This window comes from Carlito syrichta, unplaced genomic scaffold (assembly GCF_000164805.1).
Source record: "Carlito syrichta isolate Samal-C Ts95f unplaced genomic scaffold, Tarsius_syrichta-2.0.1 Scaffold315591, whole genome shotgun sequence".
NCBI lineage: Eukaryota > Metazoa > Chordata > Mammalia > Primates > Tarsiidae > Carlito > Carlito syrichta.
The window spans coordinates 13,301-33,751 of record NW_007259687.1 but is presented as its reverse complement, the minus strand read 5'-3'; the positions used below and the strand labels follow the sequence as shown (position 1 = coordinate 33,751).

General features: G+C 44.6%; 1 protein-coding gene across 1 annotated transcript in view; it reads left to right on the top strand.

Moving 5' to 3' along the window:
- The window catches only part of MAJIN (membrane anchored junction protein), a 25,308-nt gene extending 5,645 nt beyond the window's left edge, over positions 1 to 19,663 (top strand). The window contains 7 exon segments of the mRNA XM_021706437.1: positions 5,124 to 5,169; positions 8,528 to 8,603; positions 8,774 to 8,899; positions 10,289 to 10,320; positions 10,636 to 10,727; positions 18,092 to 18,164; positions 19,556 to 19,663. Coding sequence (XP_021562112.1) covers positions 5,124 to 5,169; positions 8,528 to 8,603; positions 8,774 to 8,899; positions 10,289 to 10,320; positions 10,636 to 10,727; positions 18,092 to 18,164; positions 19,556 to 19,663 — 553 coding nt within the window.
- The last annotated feature ends 788 nt before the right edge of the window (positions 19,664 to 20,451 follow it).

The window sequence follows — 20,451 nt, the reverse complement described above, 5'->3', positions numbered from 1 at the left end:
GGTCGAGGCTGCAGTGGCCGGGAGTGGCCACCGCACTCCAGTCTGGGCAACAGAGTGAGACTCCAACTCAAAAAAAAAAACAAAACACAGTGTGGCACTGGCATAAGGACAGTCATATGTCAATGTGGTAGAATTGAAAGCCCAAAAATAAACTCTCACATCAATGGTCAATTGATTTTCAACTAGAGTACCAGACCATTCAGTGGGGAAATAGTCTTTTCCATGAACGGTTTTGGAAGAACTAGATATCCATATGTAGAAGAATGAATTTGGATCCTTACCTTACACATTATACAAAAGTTAACTAAAAATGGATCAAAGACCTAAACTTAAGAGCTGTAACAATAAAACTCTTAGAAGAAAACATAGGGGCAAATCTTCATGACTTTGAATTTGGTACTGGTTTCTTACATATGACATCAAAGAAAGAGGCAACAAGAGAAAAACAGATCAATTGGACTTCATTAAAACTAAAAAAATTTGTATGTCAGGGGATATTCAAAAGAGTGAAAAGACAACCCACAGAATGGGAGAAAATATTTGCAAATCATATATCTGACAAGGATTTGATATCCAGAATATATAAAGAACTACAACTCGACAACAAAAAGATAACCCAATTATAAACTGAAAAAAGGACCTAAATTATCATTTCTCCAAAAAACACATACAAATGGCCAGCAAACATGGAAAGATGCTCAATATCAGTTAGTAACTAAAGAAATGCAAATCAAAACCGCAGTGAGATACCACTTGATACCTACTAGGACGGTTATAATAATTTTAAAAAGAAAATAATAGTTTTTGGCAAAGTAGTGAAGCAATTGGAGCCCCCATACATTTTTGGTGGGAATATAAAATGGTGTGGCCGCTGTGGAAAAACAGTTTGGCATTTCCTTAAAAAGTTAAACAGAATTACCATGTGAGACTGGGCACAGTGGCTTATGCCTATAATCCCAGCACTTTGGGAGGCCGAGGTGAGAGGATTGCCTGAGCCCATGGGTTCAAGACTAGCCCGGGCAACTTGGCGAGACCTCGTCTCTACAATAAATCAAAAAATTAGCTGGGTGTGGTGGCACGCACCTGTAGTTCCAGCTATTTGGTAGGCTGAGGTGGAAGGATTGCCTGAGCCAAGCAAGTCAAAGCTGTGGTGGCTATGAGTGTGAGCATGCCACTGCCCTCCAGCCTGGGTGACAGAGTGAGACTCCAACTAAAAAAAAAAAAAAAAAAAAAGGGGGACCATATGATCCAGCAATTCCACTCCAAGGTATATTTTCAAAAGAATTGAAAACAGGGACTCATACAGATAACTTGTACAATAATGTTCATAGAAGCTTTTCTTTTTCTTTTCTTTTTTTCCTTGTGGGAAAGTAGGATTTAGTAGGAGGACAGAAAAGCTCCCACAGCAGGAGGGGACCTGAAAGAGGTTACCCCCTTTTTTCTTTTTAGTCAGAGTCTCACTCTGTGGCTCAGGCTGGAGTGGCACGATCACAGCTACCACATCCTTGAGCTTCTGGACTTAGATCATCTGCCTTAGCCTTCTGAGGAGCTCGGGTTACAGCCACATGGCACCATATTTGGCTAATTTTCTGATTTATTATAGGAATGAGGTCTTGCCAAGTTGCCCAGGTTGGTCTCGAACTCCTGACTCAGGCAATCCTCTTGCCTTGACCTCCCAAAGCACTGGAATTACAGGTGTGAGCCACCATGCCCAGCTCATAGAAGCATTATTCACAGTAGCCAGAAGGTGGAAACAACCCAAGTATCCATCAGCATATGACTAGATAAACAAAATATGGGTATAACTAACCCTGAATTGTACCCCACATCTTTAAAATAAAAAAAAGTTAATAAATAAATTTTAAAAATTAAAAATGTGGAGCCGGGCTCGGTGGCTCAGCCTGTAATCCCGCACCTTTGGGAGGCTAAGGTGAGTGGATTGCCTGAGCCCGCAGGTTCGAGACCCGCCTGGGCAGCAAAACCTCATCTCTACAATAAAATTAAAAAAGAAAAAAACCAGCTGGGCGTGGTAGCACGCGCCTGTAGTTCCAGCTACTCCGAAGGCTGAGGCGGAAGGATCGCCGGAGCCCAGCAGGTCGAGGCTGCGGTTGCCGGGAGCGGCCACTGCACTCCAGTCTGGGCGACAGAGTGAGACTCCAACTCAAAAAAAAAAAAAATGTGGTATATATACACAATGGACTATTATTTGACCACAAAAAGAAATTGCAAAAGGAATGAAGTTCTGGTGCATGTGCAAACATATGAACCTTGAAAGCTTTATGTCAAGTGAAATAAACCAAAAGGACAAATATTGTACTAGTTCATTTATATGAAATATATAGAATAGGAAAATTCATAGAGACAGAAAGTAAATTAGAGCCCACCAAGGGCTAGGAGAAGTGAAGAATGGAGCGTTAATGCTTAATGCGTACAGTATTCCTGCTTGGAGTCATAAAAAAAATTTTGGAAATAGTGGCGATGATTGTACAACATTGTGAATGTAATATCATTGAATTATACACTTAAAATGGTTAAAATGACAAATTTAATGTTACAGATTTCTTACCACTATTTAAAAATGTATTAATTTCAAAATAATACACTCATTAAATGTTGACATGTTTTTATTGAAACTATTTTTTCCAAAGCAAACAAAAATTAATGAGAAGATTGGCATTGTTTTGCATTTCTGCACATCTCATTAATGTCTAGTTTAATAGAAGACTGCTAAGTAGGGACACCTCATCTCTGCAAAAAATGTTTTAAAATTAGCTGGGCATGGTGGTACATGCCTGTAGTCCCCAGCTACTCTGGAGGCTGAGGGGTAGAAGGATTACCTGAGCCCAGGAGTTGGAGACTGTGGTGAGCTGTGATTATGTCACTGCACTCCAGCCAGGGTGACAGAGTGAAACCCCGACTCAAAAAAAAAAAAAAAATTACTGCTAGATTATCTGCTTCTGCATTGAATCTGTTGTGAGATTTTGTTGTTGCTGAATTATATCTAGCCTACATAGATATGTAGTTGAGAAAGGTAGAAATGTATAAATAGTCCTCTCAGATCATTGTGCATATTCTTTTTTGACAACAAAACTTAACAAGTGATAGTTTTAGGTTTTTTTTTTCCAAGTGGTGTTTTTTTAAGGTTAGTTGCAATGTGGAATCTGAAATTATATCAGTGAACTTTTTGAACTGTTACATTAAAATTCATTGGTCGGCCAGGTGTGGTGGCTCATGCTTGTAATCCCACCACTTTGGGAGGCTGAGGTGAGAGAATTGCCTGAGAACAGGGGTTCGAGACCCACCCAGGCAACTTGGCAAGACCTTGTCTCTACAATAAATCAAAAATTTATCTGGGCATGGTGGCACGTGCCTGTGGTTCCAGCTACTTGGAAGGCTGAGGCAGAAGGATCGCCTGAGTCTAGCAGGTCGAAGCTATGGTGGCCATGACTGTGCCGCTGTACTCTGACCTGGGCGTCAGTGAAACTCTGACTCAAAAATAAATAATAATTATAAAATCCATTGGTCTGTCTTGTTCTTTGAATGAATGTTTTACCTAGGATGATTTTGTAACATGATGTGTTTTGTTGGTCATTTGGAAAATTTTGGTTCACTGACTTGTGTAGATCCTCCAAATATTGACACATTTCATTATATAATATCAAAAATATTTGTTAATATCACTACCAGTCTATCAGAAACGTGTTTAAGTACATAAAATCTGTCAAACAATGGTGGATAGAAGTTTTTCAGAATTCAGATTTTCACTTGAAAGCCCCAAATTTATCTTTGACAACAAATACTGTCAGTTGTTTTTCTTGAATTGACATGCTCACTTTATTACTTTTTGAGAAAGTGTCTCTCAAACTCCCAAGTCTGAATAACATAGTCTGTCAGCTAATCACTCAAGTAAAATACCATTTCATGAAAAACGCAACTAGCTCAGTTTGCAGCTTAAACAGTCACACAAGTGGGTTTCCTTAAGATAACCATCATATTTTGGTATACAGCAGAAGTGTCTCATGCACACTTCCTGTTTTATCACAGAACTTTAAAAAAGGTATGTAGCTGCAGGGCGCTGTGGCTTACATGCCTGTAATCCCAGCTACTTGGAAGGCCGAGGCCGAAGGCCTGAGCCCAGTGGGCCAAGGCTACAGTGGCGGTGAGTGAGCTAATGCACTCTAGCCTGGGCAACAGAGTGAGACACCTACTCAAAAAAAAAAGGGCATGTAGTCAAGTGTTGAGATTTTATAAAACTATTAATCTTTTACTGTTTCCTCAAGGATATTAAATGAAACTGGATTCTTTTTCCTGTGCAGCAGTAAAAATCACTATGACTGCTGATGCAGCTCAGTGTTACCTGGCTAGATTTGTGCTAAGGCACTAGCGATTTTGACCACCATTGCTTTTGCGGTTAGGGGTACAAATGTTAACGATGAAAGAAAAGGGCAAATAATATCTTAATAATATTACTGTGAAAATAGTTTTGTCCTTGGAGACCATTTGAAAGGATCTTGAGGATACCTAAAAGTCCCCAAACCACAATCGATCTAAAAAAAAAAAGTATTAATTTTCACAGTGAGAATTTTGAGTCTTGACTGGTTAGTGGAGAAGACATTTTGGTACAGCCCATACCAATGTTTAGATGACACCACCTAGGTGATCACTTCTTTTTTTTTTTTGAGTCGAAGTCTCACTCTGTTGCCTGGACTGGAGTGCAGTGGTATGCTCATGGCCACCGCAGCCTTGATCCGCTGGGCTCAGGTGATCCTTCCACCTCAGCCTTCCAAGTAGCTGGAACTACAGGCACATGCCACCATGCCTGGCTAATTTTTAAAAAAAATGTAGAGATGAGGTCTCGCCAACTTGCCCAGGCTGGCCTCAAATCCGCGGGCTCAGGCAATCCTCTCACCTTGGCCTCCCAAAGTGCTGGGATTATAGGTGTGAGCCACAGCGCCCGGCCAGGTGATCACTTCTTTCCCATGAGCTGTGGGTCAGCACACAAAATTGTTATTTATATTATGTTTCTTTAGCTCGGTGGAAGTGTCGTTTTTGCTCTAATAGAATCTACTCTCTCCAGAACTTTCCTTCTTGTCTTACTTATGCTTTGTGTGTTTACCTTCTAGAGGAGAAGAGACAGAAAATAAAGAAGTCATCATCCAGCAACTGGAGGTAGGGAAAAGAAGCAGGCAACTTCTGGAAAGGTTATTCTTTAAGCCAAGGATCCAGGTTTTAATTATTTCCTACAAACTGAGGCACAACCTTCACTTGATAACTTGGCCTCTCCCTGCCACATTTCCTCTGCAAAGAAACTTTACTGTTTTTCCAGGGAATTGTAAAGCCTGTGTCCTTTCTCCGTTTTCCCAGCTGAAGTGTCAGCACCTTTGAGGCTATCAGTTATTTTGTTTTCACCAGAGTTCCCAGCCTTGGGTAGCTCTCTCTTGTGGCAGCTGGCATAGAGAAAGCTTCCGGAGGACTGCCGCCTTCAAGGGCTCTGGGAAACCTCACTGCCTGGTACTTGACGTTCAGGAAACTCGACTGTAAATACACAGACAAGGTTGCTGTGTCTTCATTTTAATTGGAAACATTTGCAATTGCTTTATTCCTACTTCATTTTCATTCCTTTCTACCCAGCAACTCAAGCTTTAGTTTCTCCCCTTGAAAGAGGACTGAACAGGTGGACAACTTCACAAATTGGTGAAAGCATTGGACAAGGAGTTAGAATTCCGGGAGTTGGCCCCGGATTCCAGTCCTGATGCAACCGCAAATTCGTTGTTTGACCCTTGGCAAATCATATATCGGTCTGGACTTTGCCTCATTTGTAAAATGAGAAGTTTAAACTAACGTATTTTCTTCTAACTTCCCAACTCAGTGATTTATGATTATTATGATTTCTTAAGACTTATGCTTCCACATTTCAAAGCAATTCAGTAAACAGAAAACTCTATGAAACCAAACGTTAAGTTATAACCTTAAGAAGGCACTTCTTTGGCTAAGCATTAAAAGATACTTAGGATCTTGCAGGGCCCTCAAGGACATCATTGTAAATAACAATTACTTTAATATGGGACTGTAACTTTCCACTTATTTGAATTATGACCAAAGCAGCTTTATTTCACGTTGTTTTAGTTAATCTAGGGAGAGAACCACTCAAGGCAACATTGTAGAGAGGAGGGAGCACAGACTTGAGAGTCCATCAAACCTAGATTTGAATTCTAGTTCTGTCACTCACATCGTGACTTTGGGCAAGTACCTGCCCTCTATGGGCTTGTTTCCTTCACTGTCAAATTAGGCTAATAAGGAATGCCTGTTTTCAAGATTCAGGTGAGGATTAGCGAGAGATTGGTGCAATGCTTGCCACACAGTAGCTCAATAAATGATAGCTAGAGAGCATTTGCATACATTATATATCACATTGTTTCCAAAATGCATTTTGTTTTTCTATGTTCTTACTCTTATGCTCATGAGGTTTGGGGCAGATGTTAGTCATTCTCTTTCATTCATTTAGGAAACATTTGCGAGGATAGTCTAGCATAGTGGTTAAATGTGTGAGCTCTGGAACTGCACTGCCTGGATTCAGAGTTTGGCTCTGCCATTTCTAGCTATGTATCCTTGAATATGTTTTTTCACCTCTCCTGGTCTGTTTCCACATCTGTAAAATGGGGATATTAGAGGTACCTATCTCTTTAGGTTTTTGTCAGCACTAAAGTAATATGTATAAAAACAATAACACTTTCCATAGTAATTAATAAATATTAGATATTATAATTATAAGCTAGACACTATGCAGTATGGAAAATACAAAAATAAACAGGATACAATTTCTGTCTTTTGTGAACCCAAACACGAGGAGAATGAAGCTTAGAGAGGTGAAATGACAAAGCTGGGACTGAAATTCAGATTTTTTTTTTTTTTTTTGAGTTGGAGTCTCTCTCTGTCGCCTAGGCTGGAGTGCACACTCACGGCCACCCCAGTGTCAATCTGCTGGGTTCTGACGATCCTTCCACCTCAGCCTTCCTAGTAGCCGGAACTACAGGCATGCGCTACCACACCCGGCTAATTTTTGATGTATTGCAGAGAGAAGGTCTCACCAAGTTGCCTGGGCTGATCTCGAACCTGCGGGCTCAGGCAATCCACTCGCCTTGGCCTCCCAAAGTCTTGGGATTACAGGCTGAGCCACCAAGTCTGGCCTAGATTTTTTTCTCATAGAAATCCAGTAGTCAACCGGGTGCAGTGGCTCATGCCTGTAAACCCAGCACTTTGGGAGGCCAAGGCAGGAAGATGGCCTGAGCTCAGGAGTTTGAAACCAACCTAGGCAACATAGCTAGACCCTGTCTCTACAAAATATTTTTTAAAAATTAGCTGGGGGCCAAGCGCAGTGGCTCTTGCCTATAATCCTAGCACTTTGGGAACCTGAGGTGAGAGGATTGCCTGAACTCACAGGTTCGAACCTAGCCTGGGCAACTTGGCCAGATCTCATCTCTACAATAAATTAAAAAATTAGCTGGGTGTGGTGGTGCACGCCTGTAGTTCCAGCTACTTGGAAGACTGAGGCGGATCACCTGAGCCCAGCAGGTCAGGGCTGCGGTGACTGTGAGCAATGTGCCACTGCAGTCCTGCCTGGGTTACAGAGTAAGACTCTGACTCAAAACAAAAAAATTATCTGGGCATGGTAGCATGCATCTGTAGTCCCAGCTACTCGGGAGGCTGAGGTGGAAGTATCGTGCCATTGCACTCCAGCCTGGGTGACAGAATGAGACCCAGATCATAAAAAAAAAAGAAGAAAGAAAAAGAGAAAAGAAATCCAGTTGTCTTTTTTTTTGTAAGTCAGGGTCTCACTCTATGGATTATTGGGACTATAGGTGCACACTACCAAGCCCAACTAATTTTTTCATTATTTTGTAGAGATAAGGTCTTGCTGTGTTGTCTAGGCTGGTGTCGAGCTCCTGGGCTCAAGCAGTCCTCTCACCTTGGCCTCCCTAAGTGCTGAGATTACAGGCATCTGGAAGGCTGAGGTGGAAGGATTGCCTGAACCCAGCCAATTTAGGCTGCAGTGGCCAAGAGTATGCCATTGCCCTCCAGCCTGGGCGACAGAGTGAGACCCCAACACAAAAAAAAAAAAAAAAAAAGATAAACCAGGTGTATATTCTACTTAAAGCAGATCTCCCAGTGAGAAATATAAAACATAGGTATGTGGAATGTAGTAAAGGCCCCAGGCCCCAGGCTAACTACTGTGAAGTTCTAACAGTCAGTTACAACTTGGTAAATCAGAGAAAGCTCTCTGGAGATGTCTTTTGAACTGTACCTTTAAGGAAGTCGGTTTTGGACATGTGCTGATGAGTGGAAAGGATATTTCAGGCAGAGGGAACAGACTATGCAAAAGTATAGAAATGGAGACTCAAAAGCCATGTTCAGGGAACAGCAAATAGTTCTGTTTAGAAGAATATAGAGTTTGTGAAGAGCAGGGACATATATAAGCAGATCAGCTAAGACCCGACAGGATTCAAGTCATTTCAAGTATGTTTTTCAGGATTCCATCCGTGCGGTCTTGGGAAACTTGGACAATCTGCAGCCGTTTGCTACAGAACACTTCATTGTGTTTCCCTGTATCCTTTCTTTTCTAGCTGGGAATGAACTACAATTCACATGTAGACTCAAATGGAGGCAGTAAAACCATGGGGAGTCTGAAGGGCAGGTCAGGGAAGGAAAGGGAGTCCATCCCTACGGTAGTGCTGCCTACTGGCATCTCGCCCCCCTCCTTAACACCCTTTCCCAGATAAAAGCAAGTGGGAGAGAGTTTCCCACCTGAAATTCAAACATGGAGACGTTGTCTTGGTCCCCTACCCGTTTGTTTTCACTCTCTATGTAGAAATGAAATGGTTTCATGAAAACTTGTCGCCCGGTAAGTAGAAAGATGTGAGTGTGGGTGGTTGAGAGAAAAATGGGCTGGCAGTGCCAGCTGAGTATGGCAAAATGGTCCTTACTGGGCTCCAGCCACACAGTGCACATGACAGGAGCATGTGCTCCAAGCCAGACTGCCTGATTCAACTACTTAGTGGCCATGTGAACTCAGATAAATTATTTAATCTTTTTTTTTTTTTTTTTTGAGTAGGAGCTCACTCTGTTGCCCAGGCTGGAGTGCAGTGGCACGCTCATGGCCACCGCACCCTCGACCTGCTAGACTCAGGCGATCCTTCTGCCTCAGCCTTCCAAATATCTGGAACTACAGGCATATGCCACCATGCCTGGCTAATTTTTTGGTTTATTATAAAGACGAGGTCTTGCCAAGTTGGCCAGGCTGGTCTTGAACCCCCGGGCTCAGGCAGTCCTCTTACCTTGGCTTTCCAAAGTGCTGGGATTACAGGCTGAGCAACCATGCCCAGCCAATCTTTTTTTTTTTTTTTTTTGAGTCAGAGTCTCACTCTGTTGCCCAGACTGGAGGGCAGTGGCATGTTCATGGCCACTGCAGCCTCAACCTGCTAGGCTCAGACAATCCTTCCGCCTCAGCCTTCCAAATAACTGGAACTACAGGTGCACGCCACCATGCCCAGCTAATTTTTTGGTTTATTGGTCTCACCCAGTTGCCCAAGCTGGTCTCGAACCCCTGAACTCAGGCAATCCTCTTGCCTCAGCCTCCCAAAGTGCTGGGATTACAGGTGTGAGCCACCACACCTGACTCAAAATACTTAATCTTTATGTGCCCCTTTTGTGAAATGGTGAAGAATAATACTCGTACTGAGTTGTTAAAAGGATTAAATACATAAATACTGGTAGATGGAAAATACAAAGTCTGACAGAGTAACCACTCAGTAAAAGTTAACTATATATAAATCTTTTCATTTTACAAGTATTCTGTTCACCTTAGAGATGTCTTAGAGGTATCTTTCAATTTTTCATCTGTGATGGCCATAGCTATTTTTACTGATGGAAAGATAAGTAAACACCTGCCCATTCTATTTGAAAAACGGTGCAAAGGCCTTGCCTCAAAATATCTCTCCAATTCATTTGTCACTGATGCCTGAAGTTCTACTTGTTTTTCTTTTGTAGTAAGGATCATTCCCTTGTAGGTGGCATATCATTAGTGTAGTGTGAATCAGACCCTTTCCCGCTTGTGATGATAATCATTCTGCAAATAGAAATAGAGTTTAAAGACCCTGTTTCTAGGGAAAGCAGTGCCAAGTAGCAGGGATAAAGGCATACATGGTAGCTTTGTCTAGGGCCGGTACCAATAAATAAATAGTATCTAGAAATCCAGGTAAAACAAATCCTTAATCCAGATTTTCTTTTATAGGGAAACCAATAAATGGCAGTCCTCTGGGGTTGGTAAGTTTGCCTTTCTGCACAAAATGAACATTGCCTTTATTGCCACCTGTTGTCCTGCTCGTTTCTCTTCCTCTTACTTTGCCCCCCAGTTGCTGCCCAGGTCCAATCAGAACTGTAAACATAAGACCATCTTTTCTCCTTTGGCAAGACTTCTGAGATCATGTCTCTAACAGAATGTCTATCCTTACTTGCGAAGTTGGTGTTAAAAGTTGCCTTTGGCAGTTTAAAGATAGGGCGTTCTCTTTACTCTGCCTCCATGAACTGTGAGCAACTTTGGAAAAGGAGGAGTCACAGGAGTCTGTTTCCTCTCTGAAGGTCCTAACTGAGGAGAAAGCGTCAGGAGCCCTGATGAGGAAACGAAAATGCATGGAAGAATCCAGTTCCCCCATCAGGCCAGGCCTGGACAGGTCAGTGGAATGGGGGAGAGACCAACTCCTGCATCCTAGCTAGGCTTTGCCAGCTGTCGCTGCTGGTTGGTCTTGTCCTTGGGAGGGTCATTTTTCTTTTTAGGGCTTTGCCAGTACCTGCCTATCCAAGTGGGTGGACTAAGGAAAGGGAGTGAGTTGTTATTTGCAGTATAATTTCAACACAGTCCCTTTCTCAGCAAAGTAAGATTACTCTGTTCATCAGGATGAAGGCAGAGAAGAGACAGTCAGATCGCAGCAGTTGAATTCGACACATTCAATGAGTGCTTACTGTGGTAGTATCGTCAGAAGGTGCAAGATTTACAAATCTCAGAATAAAATACAAAGACGTAGAGAAACTCTTGAACGATTATGAACAAATGAAATATAACTTTAGTCCGGGCTTGGTGGCTCATCCTGTAATCTCAGCACTTTGGGAGGCCGAGGCGAGTGCATTGCCTGAGCCCACAGGTTCAAGACCAGCCTGAGCAACTTGGCAAGACCTCGTCTTTACAATAAATCAAAAATTAGCCAGGTGTGGTAGTGCGCGCCTGTAGTTCCAGCTCCTTGGAAAGCTGAGGCAGAAGGATCGCCTGAGTCTAGCAGGTTGACACTGAGGTGGCCGTGAGCATACCACTGCACCTTAGCCTGGGCGATGGAGTGAGACTCCAACTCAAAAATAATGATAATAATAATTTTGTCTTACCCAGTGAGCAATAAGCTTTTGGAAGCTTCAGCGGCAGTTCAGGTTAAAATATAAATGTTTGTAAGAGAGTATGTATCAGCCGGGCTCGGTGGCTCAGCCTGTAATCCCGTGCCTTTGGGAGGCTGAGGTGAGTGGATTGCCTGAGCCCACGGGTTCGAGACCTGCCTGAGCAGGCGAGACCTCATCTCTACAATAAATCAAAAAATTAGCCGGGCGTGGTAGCGCACGCCTGTAATTCCAGCTACTCGGAAGGCTGAGGTAGAAGGATAGCCGGAGCCCAGCAGGTCGAGACTGCGGTGGCTGGGAGCAGCCACTGCACTCCAGTCTGGCGACAGAGTGAGACTCCAACTCAAAAAAATAAAAAATAAAAAAAAGAGGGTATGTAGCAATTACTGGGTGAGGTGCTGTGATATTTGGGGAATGCTGAACACGTGACTGACATTTTGGAGCTCTTATGGTGGAGATTACTGTTCTTCCTTTGGTCTCTGTCATGGGCAAAATGAATCAGTAAGACAATTCAGTCATTCTTGCTAGCATCGCAGAGAGAGCTGCTGGAGCAATCCAAGGTGCAGTCACCTCCCTAGCCCAAGATACGTTCACCCCAGAATCAGAGAACAGCCACTCTTTTCCTGGTCCATGAGGGCCCCTAGACATATAGTAGCAGTGGTGGTAGACCGCCAAGGAGCTGACTCTATGCCCTCCAGATGCACGTGCAGGTGGAGAGTTGGAGAGCTCCTTTCCAAGCCAGGTGGAACTGTGAGGGTACTTGGAGGTGTAGAGCTCTGCTCTGTTCCACTTGACTGCATTTTCCTTTTTTTTTTTGAGTTGAAGTCTCATTCTGTCTCCCAGGCTGGAGTGCAGTGGCACGCTGCACTCGACCTGCTGGGCTCAGGTTATCCTTCCACCTCTGCCTTCCAAATAGCTGGAACTACAGGCACACACCACTATGCCCAGCTAATTTTTAAATTTATGGTAGAGATAAGGTCTCGCCAGGTTGCCCAGGCTGGTCTCAAACCCGTGGGCTCAGGCAATCCTCTTACCTCGGCCTCCCAAAGTGCTGGGATTATAGACGTGAGCCACCATACCCGGCCTTGACTGCATTTTCCATGGAAATGAGGCCTCACACCTTCCCTTTCTCTGGGTTTTGATACACAATCAAATACTTCAAAATCAGATACCTGCTGTCAGTCACTCCCTTTCTCAAATCCCAGATCCCTCAATGTTTGAAGTTGGGATTTGGCTGTGAATTAAAGCAGCACCCAAAGAAAATTTGGCCACACAATTTATCCTGCCGGCCAGGAGTGGTATAAAAATAGCCAACCTGCTGAAATATTCATTTGGGCCACATTTGCTTGAATGTAGTGATATTGCCTCTGCCGGTAACATTTCCTGGGTTTCTCCCCCCACTTCAGAGCTGAGATGGGGACTTCCAGCCAAAGCCCCAACAGAAAGAAGCCCGCTATGGAAACCAGGAGGGTAAGCGCCAAAATGGAGGCTTGAATGCTGTCGGCTGTTCTGTTCTGTTACAAGTCAGGATTCTTGCTACCAGCACATCTTGGTCCTTCAAGCAGATTGAATTGACTGGACTTGTTCTCAGGTTTCACTGTCTGCAGCATCCATTGTTCCACCCTGGTCACAGCCCATCCCAAAAGTGGCTGCATAACACCTACATCAGGGAATCCTTTTGTTAGAAGGTCCTTTCTTCTCAGCTGCAAAAGCTGCTGCTTGTACTCAACAGTTGAAACAGGAAATAGGTCTGTATTGAATTGAGGTGGGATCCAGTATAGAATTTTCTCTTGGTTCGTGACCCGCCTGGGCAACTTGGCAAGACCTCATCTCTACAATAAATCAAAAATTAACTGGGTGTGGTAGTGCGCGCCTGTAGTTCCAGCTACTTGGAAGGCTAAGGCGGAAGATTGCCGGATCCCAGCATGTTGAGGCTGAGGTGGCCGGGAGCGGCCACTGCACTCCTGTCTGGGCGACAGAGTGAAACTCCAACTAAAAAAAATGAAAACTTTTTGCCTTCATCTACACTGGGGTCTGTATCTAGGAACATCACGTTTTTACAGATGAGCTAGACATGAATCAGCACTGGTATCTGGTAAGAGAAAACTAGAGCAATGATGGACTGACCCCTGATAGTGTTGGATTTCACTTATCAGATCTGTTCCCCATTTAGATATTCATATATCTCCATTTCAGGACTTCTTATCCATAACAGCTCTAAAATAGTGCCCCCCCCCCCGTTTTTTTTTGAGTCAGAGTCTCACTTTGTCGCCCAGGCTGGAGTGCAGTGGCATGCTCATGGCCACTGCAGCGACAACCTGCTGGGCTCTGGCGATTCTTCTGTCTCAGCCTTCAAGTAGCTGGAACTACAGGCATGCACCACCACACTCAGCTAATTTTTGATTTATTGTAGAGACGAGATCTTGATATTTTGCCCAGGCTGGTCTTGAACCTGTGAGCTCAGGCAGTCCTCTCACCTCTGCCTCCCAAAGTGCTAGGATTATAGGCATGAGCTATTGCACCCTACCATAGCGCTCTTTTTCTTTTTCTTCCCTCTTTAAATATTTGTTAACTGCTACACATGCCTTACAGATGCTTCTTTTTTTCTTAGTTCTCTATATCTCCAAAGGTGCTCTGATTCTAAGTACTCAAACACTAACAAATCACCTCCTTCACCTTCTCAGGACCCATCCGTAACATGATCAGTTATTGAAAAAACACTTACATATGCTTTCATTTAACAAATTTATTTCTTTTTTAAATTAAAAAAAAACAAAACAACTTTTTTTGAATCAGAATTTCACTCTGTCGTCCAGGTTGGAGTGCAGTGGCACACTCACAGCCACCACAGCCGTGACCTTTTGGGCTCAGGTGATCCTTCTGCCTCAGCCTTCCAAGTTGCTGGAACTACAGGCACACACCACCACGCCCGGCTAATTTTTTAATTTATTGTAGAAGTGAGATCTCACCAAGTTGCCAGGGCTGGTTTCAAACCCACAAGCTCAGGCAATCCACTTGCCTTGGCCTCCCAACGTGCTGGGATTACAGGCAGAGCCACCAAACCCGGCCCCAATTTTTTTTTTAAAAGATGGGGTCTTGTTCAGTTGCCCGGCCTCAAGTGATACTCCCACCTCAGTTTCCCAAAGTGCTGAGATTATAGTTGTGAGAGCCACCATACTGGTCTCATTCAACAAATTTTCACTGGGTATTTACTAGGTGCCAAGTACCATACCATACCATACTTTAGCCTAAAAACACCAACAGTATAAGGGTAGGCAGACAATTACTGACAGATGTGCTATGTGCAGGGATAGAAGGAAACACAGAGTACGAAGGGAACACAAACTGGCCATGAGGGAAGCCTTCCTGGAGTAGCTCAGAGTTGTTCAACGAGCTCAGGCCAAGGGAGCTAAGTATGCTGCCTTTGGTACCTGCAGTCAGGTGTGCCTGCAGCTTATAGTACAGTGCTGAGATATGGAGAGGTCAGCCTGGGCTGGATCATGAAAGGCCTTGAGGCCACCTTCAAGATCATAGGAATTCCCCTAAGACATTTTTAAGTAGAAGAATGATTTTTTTTTTCTTTTATCTGAGTTGGAGTCTCACTCTGTCACCCAGGTTGGAGTGCAGTGGCACATTCCCAGCCACCGCAGCCTCAGGTCATCCTTCCGCCTCAGCCTTCCAAGTAGCTGGAACCACAGGCATGTGCTACCATGCTCGGCTACTTTTTTTTATTTATTGTAGAGACAAGGTCTTGCCAAGTTGCCCAGGTTGGTCTCGAACCCCTGGACTCAGGCAATCCTGTCATCTAGGCCTCCCAAAGTGCTAGGATTACAGGCTTGGGCCACCATGACTGGCGTTCTTCTTCTTCTTCTTCTTTTTTAGAGAGATAGAGACAGGGTCTCTCTCTCTCTCATCCATCCAGGCTGAGTGCAGTGGCATGACTGTGTCTCAGCACAGCCTTGCCCTCCGGGGCTTAGGCAATCCTTCTGCCTCAGCCTTCTTAGTAGCTGGGACTACAGGCATGAGCTACCATGCCTGGCTAATTTTTTTTTTTTCCTGAAAAGATGGGGTCCCGTTATGTTGCCCACATTGGTATTTTCTAAACAATTATTCTGTCTCCTGCTTTCAAGGTGGGAATGCTGGGACACATGCAAACATGTATAAAATTGAGTTTCTTTTTTCCAGGAGCTTATAATTTAGTTGGGGGAGGAGTGTGCACTTAGGGATTTGGACCTCTGCCTCCGTGGATAGGGGCCAAGTACAGGGCCCCAGTTGTGTCATGGTCAGCTGGCCTACTGAGTGATTTTAGGCAGATAGTCACCTGCCTTCTATCGCCCCATCCTTCAGAGAGGTAAGAAGGAATGAGAAAGTACATGAGGAGTACACGAAGCTCCAAAGAATAAAGACGCTTTATACAACCAAGATAATCACTATTAAAGGAACGTTTCCCTCACCCTTTACCGTTCGTAGCTTCCTATTCTTAGTCTGACACATCATCTCCCTCAAGAACAGTACCCACAGCGTCTTACTCAACATAATTACCTTTTCAACCTATTCTGGGTTTAGAAAAAAACTCTTGAGTAAAAGGAACATGTTTATTGATTTTGACTCAAAGCCTAAAGACATCCTCCCTCGTAGACCCTGTTCCCAGGGAGAGGATTTCTCCCAAATTACAGTGATCACAGTGACTCTCAGTGTAAGTCACTTGAGCTGGAAAAATTGCATTTGCTCCTATGGTCCAATGCTTAATATTTTCTCCCCCGCCTTTGGGGGGAGTTAGGGTGTAGGATCACCATCAGTGTGCAGGATGCACGACTGAACACATTGAGAGTCTGTGAGGAAAGCTTAGAGGAATACAAAACAGACCTCTGTTTCATAAGAGGTGTTCTGGGGAGAATGAGAAGGAAGGGCAGAACCCTTCCTTTTGTTACTTCGGATCCTGGACCTGGGGATCCAGACGGAATCTGGGACGGAAAATGGGAGGGAGAAGATAAATGGAGATAAATGGCTCAGAAGTGAAACAGACTGCATGTAGGTTTTTGGGTTTTTTGCCACCTCTGCTTGAACTGCACTTCTAAACAGATCTGGTACTGAACATGCAGAGGGAAAATCTTGCATCAGGTTTTCAGGGTATTCTGTTCTGAAGGACATCCCAGATGTTACCCTGAGTCTTAATTCCAGCTATAATATTTTTCTACTCTTACGAATTTTGCCTGAGAAGACTGCCGTCAAGGTTTTAGGAGAGCATACAAGCTGTACCATCTTGTGGAGGAATCTCCCCTGGTTCAGAGGCAGGCTGTGCCTCTGCCCTAGGGTTTTTGCCCTCTGGTCCCTGCTACCACCCTCTGTAGATGCTTTTATTACGGCCATTCGCTGAAGCAGGATTCAAGCCCCAAACCGTAGTTGTACTACATTTGTAAGAAACATTCCCTCAAGCCAGAAACCAGAGCTGGGCCCTCTGGATTTCACCTTCACTCTGTCTCAAAAAGATAAAAATGGTCTCCCTCCTTCCCAGAGTTTCCTTTGGCTTTTACAGGAATTTGACTTAGGTGGCTGTCGATGTGGTCTGGATATGATTTGAGAGGTTTGTGAAGAAGCTCATCTCAAAAATACCTGCCATTCTAACCTGAAGTTTGTTCTTAGGGTGGGGATTAGTCTTAACTTTTCCAGAGGTCTGCTATGCCTCTGTCTTCGAGAACCCATCTTGATAGTCTATAACCCCTTGCTATAGAATTCTTCACCAGCAAAACAGCTCGAGAAACTCAGCACTGCCGAGTACTCAGGCTTTTAAGTTCTGACTGGGTGAGGGGAGTGGCAGTTGGTAGAAATTCCCAAAGAAAAGATATGAACCATGTTTCTGACTATCAGGGTATTTTCTGGGAAATGTGTGCCTGGAACAAGGTTGTAAAAGGTTCCCTTCAAAGTATAAAGGAATTTCTATAAAGCAGTAGCACATGGAAAAATAATAAGATTGTGTTGTATTGTGCTGCTGCTAATGTCATGATCATGTTTCTACCACGCCTGACTCTAGCCATGCTGATTGTATTTGTTCTTTAATGAGCATTATGCCCTGTGTATCATGTCCTTGTCTGGACACTGCCCTCGGTGACTGTCTCCTCACCCCCTTTATGAAAAATCTCACTCATTCAACTGAGGCCCCCTTCAGACATCACTTCCCCTGTGACGCCTTCCTTGAGTAACTGTCACCCGCTCCATTAATGTTCTCCTCAGCAGCCATAGCCCTCTATATGGACCCCTGAGGTAGCCTTATCACATTGTATTATCATACTTAGTTTATATGTCAGTTTTTATCCAGAGAGTATACATTTCTCCAAGGTAAATTTAAGGTCTTCCTGATTTCCGAAACCTCAGTGTTCTGTCCTTGGCAACAGTAGGCACTCAGTAACATGGAACGATAAGTTAAACCCAGCCTGGTCTGTTCTTAGCTCCTAAATCTCATGGTTTTAGAGGGACAGTGATGAGGATGCTGAAACGAAAAAAGGGCAGTGCTATAGAAAGAAATATAGAACCTGTCTGGGCAGTCAGAAGCCAGGCCCCAGTGCTGATGTGAAATCAATTCACCGGCAAATAGCATTCAGATTGCCAAACTGTGTAGGAGTAAAGTTAAGACTTTTCTTGGTCCTCTTTTCATCAGAACAGTCAAGGAAAAACCCAGCAGGAATGGCAGGAGACCCTAGCCCCTGAAATCGCTGATGTCCAGACACCGGGTAGGTTCTGAGAAATTCATATTTCTTCTCCTTTAACAATCATCCTCCTCCTTTTAGTCCTCTGATGAGCAGAGTGTCACAGAGCTGAGTCAGCATGCTCAGCAGGCCATGTGTCTTGCACCCATGGAAGTGCCTGTTGGCCATCCTCTGGTCTGGGCCTATCCTAGGGTCATAGAAACCTCCCCAACTCCCAAAAGGAATGAAGGGAGGCGATGCGTGCCTTTCCTCTGCTTCTGATGGTGAAACCGATGATCCCATAGTTTCAAAACATCTCCAAGTAGGGTGATAAATTTCATAGAAAACTTGAAAGCCAGGCATGATGGCTCACACCTGTAATCCCAGCACTTTGAGAAGTGAAGGTGAGAGGATTGTCTGAGTCCAGGGGTTCCAGAGCAGTTTGGGCAACCTGGTGAGACCTCGTCTCTACAATAAATTTTAAAACTTAGCTGGGTGGGGTGGTGCGCACCTGTAGTTTTGGCTACTTGGAAGGCTGAGGCAGAAGGATCGCCAGAGCCCAGCAGGTCGAGGCTGTGGTGGCCGTGAGCGTGCCACTGCACTCCAGCCTAGGCGACAGGGTGAGATCCCAACTCAAAAAGAAGCTTGGGAGGGATGTGTTTCCCTTTCCTGTACTGTTGGAGAATGATCTCTAGGAAGCTTGTTCCTCTTCCTTTCGGAGCACTAGTGTTAATATGGGAGGTGCAGATGGATGTCTGCAAGAGTGGGGATGCTTGTCAAGCCATCGCCCTCCTGAATTGCTGGTCTTTCACCCAGCATGAAGATCCGACGTGAACTTCAGCTATCACAAAAACAGAGTAAGCAAGTGAGTTCATCAACAACTTGTCACTCCAAATGAAGACATACCAACCATGGTGGGTGGCTGGGACTTGAGTTATGTAAATATCTTTGAAACCTGACTGAAAACACCCAGAGGTCAGAATAGCACCTTACTGAACTGAGATGAAACTAGGATGGTCAGAACATTCACCTGGCTTTAAAGAAATCTTGGACCGGGTGTGGTGGCTCATGCTTGCGATCCCAGGCCAAGGCGGGAGGATTGCTTGAGCCCAGGAGTTCAAGACTAGCCTAAGCAACACAACAAGACCTCATTTCTACAAAAAATCAAAAACTTAGCCAGGCGTGATGGTGCATGCCTGTAGTCCCAGCTACTCGGGGGACTGAGGCAGAAGGATCGCTGAGCCCAGGGGGTCAAGGTTGCAGTGAGCCATGATAATACTACTGCATTCCAGTGTGGGTAAGAGTGAGACACCAATTCAAAAAAAACTGTGGCGTGAGTGGTCCTTGGCTCATGCTGGGTGTCTTGTCTTCTCTTACTCATGTGAAAGCCACCTAAGGACTGACATCCTTTTCCTACCCGAGTGTTTTTCTTGCAGATTCTAAGTTGGGGGACAGCCTGACAGTGCTAGCCGTTCCATCACTGCAGCAAAACAATACACCTCTATTGAAAGAGCCGGGAACCAGTGGCTTCTTTGGGTTTCTAAGGTAAGACCAGCTTCTCTCCTGCCATCAGACTGAGATCCAGTTCCAGAGCATGCCTCCCTGAGTCTTGCAGGGCAACTGGAATAGCGAAGTGAGCAGATTGCTTGCAGAGGTTTCTCAGTTATGTCTAGGCTAGATGATGGAAATGAGATTGAGAACAAAAGTCCCAGTTGTGAATTCCATAAAGACTGTGTCTTAGCCAGGCTCAGTGGCTCAGCCTGTAATCCCATGCTTTGGGAGGCTGAAGTGAGTGGATTGCCCGAGCCCGCGGGTTCAAGACCCACCTGGGCAACTTGGCAAGACCTCGTCTCTACAATAAATCAAAAACTAAGCCAGGCTCGGTGGCTTAGCCTGTAATCTCGTGCCTTTGGGAGACTGAGGTGAGTGGATTGCCAGAGCCCGCGGGTTCGAGACCCGCCTAGGCAACTTGGCGAGACCTCATCTCTACAATAAATCAAAAAATTAGCCGGGTGTGGTAGTGCGCACCTGTAGTTCCAGTTACTTGGAAGGCTGAGGCTGAAGGATCGCCGGAGCCCAGCAGGTCGAGTCTGCGGTGGCCAGGAGTGGCCACTGCACTCCAGTCTGGGCAACAGAGTAAGACTTCAACTCAAAACAAAACAAAACAAAAAAAACTAGCCAGGTGTGGTAGCGCGCACCTGTAGTTCCAGCTACTTGGAAGGCTGAGGCTGAAGGATCACCAGAGCCCAGCAGGTTGAGGCTGCGATGGCCGGGAGCGGCCACTGCACTCCAGTCTGGGCGACAGAGTAAGACTTCAACTCAAAACAAAACA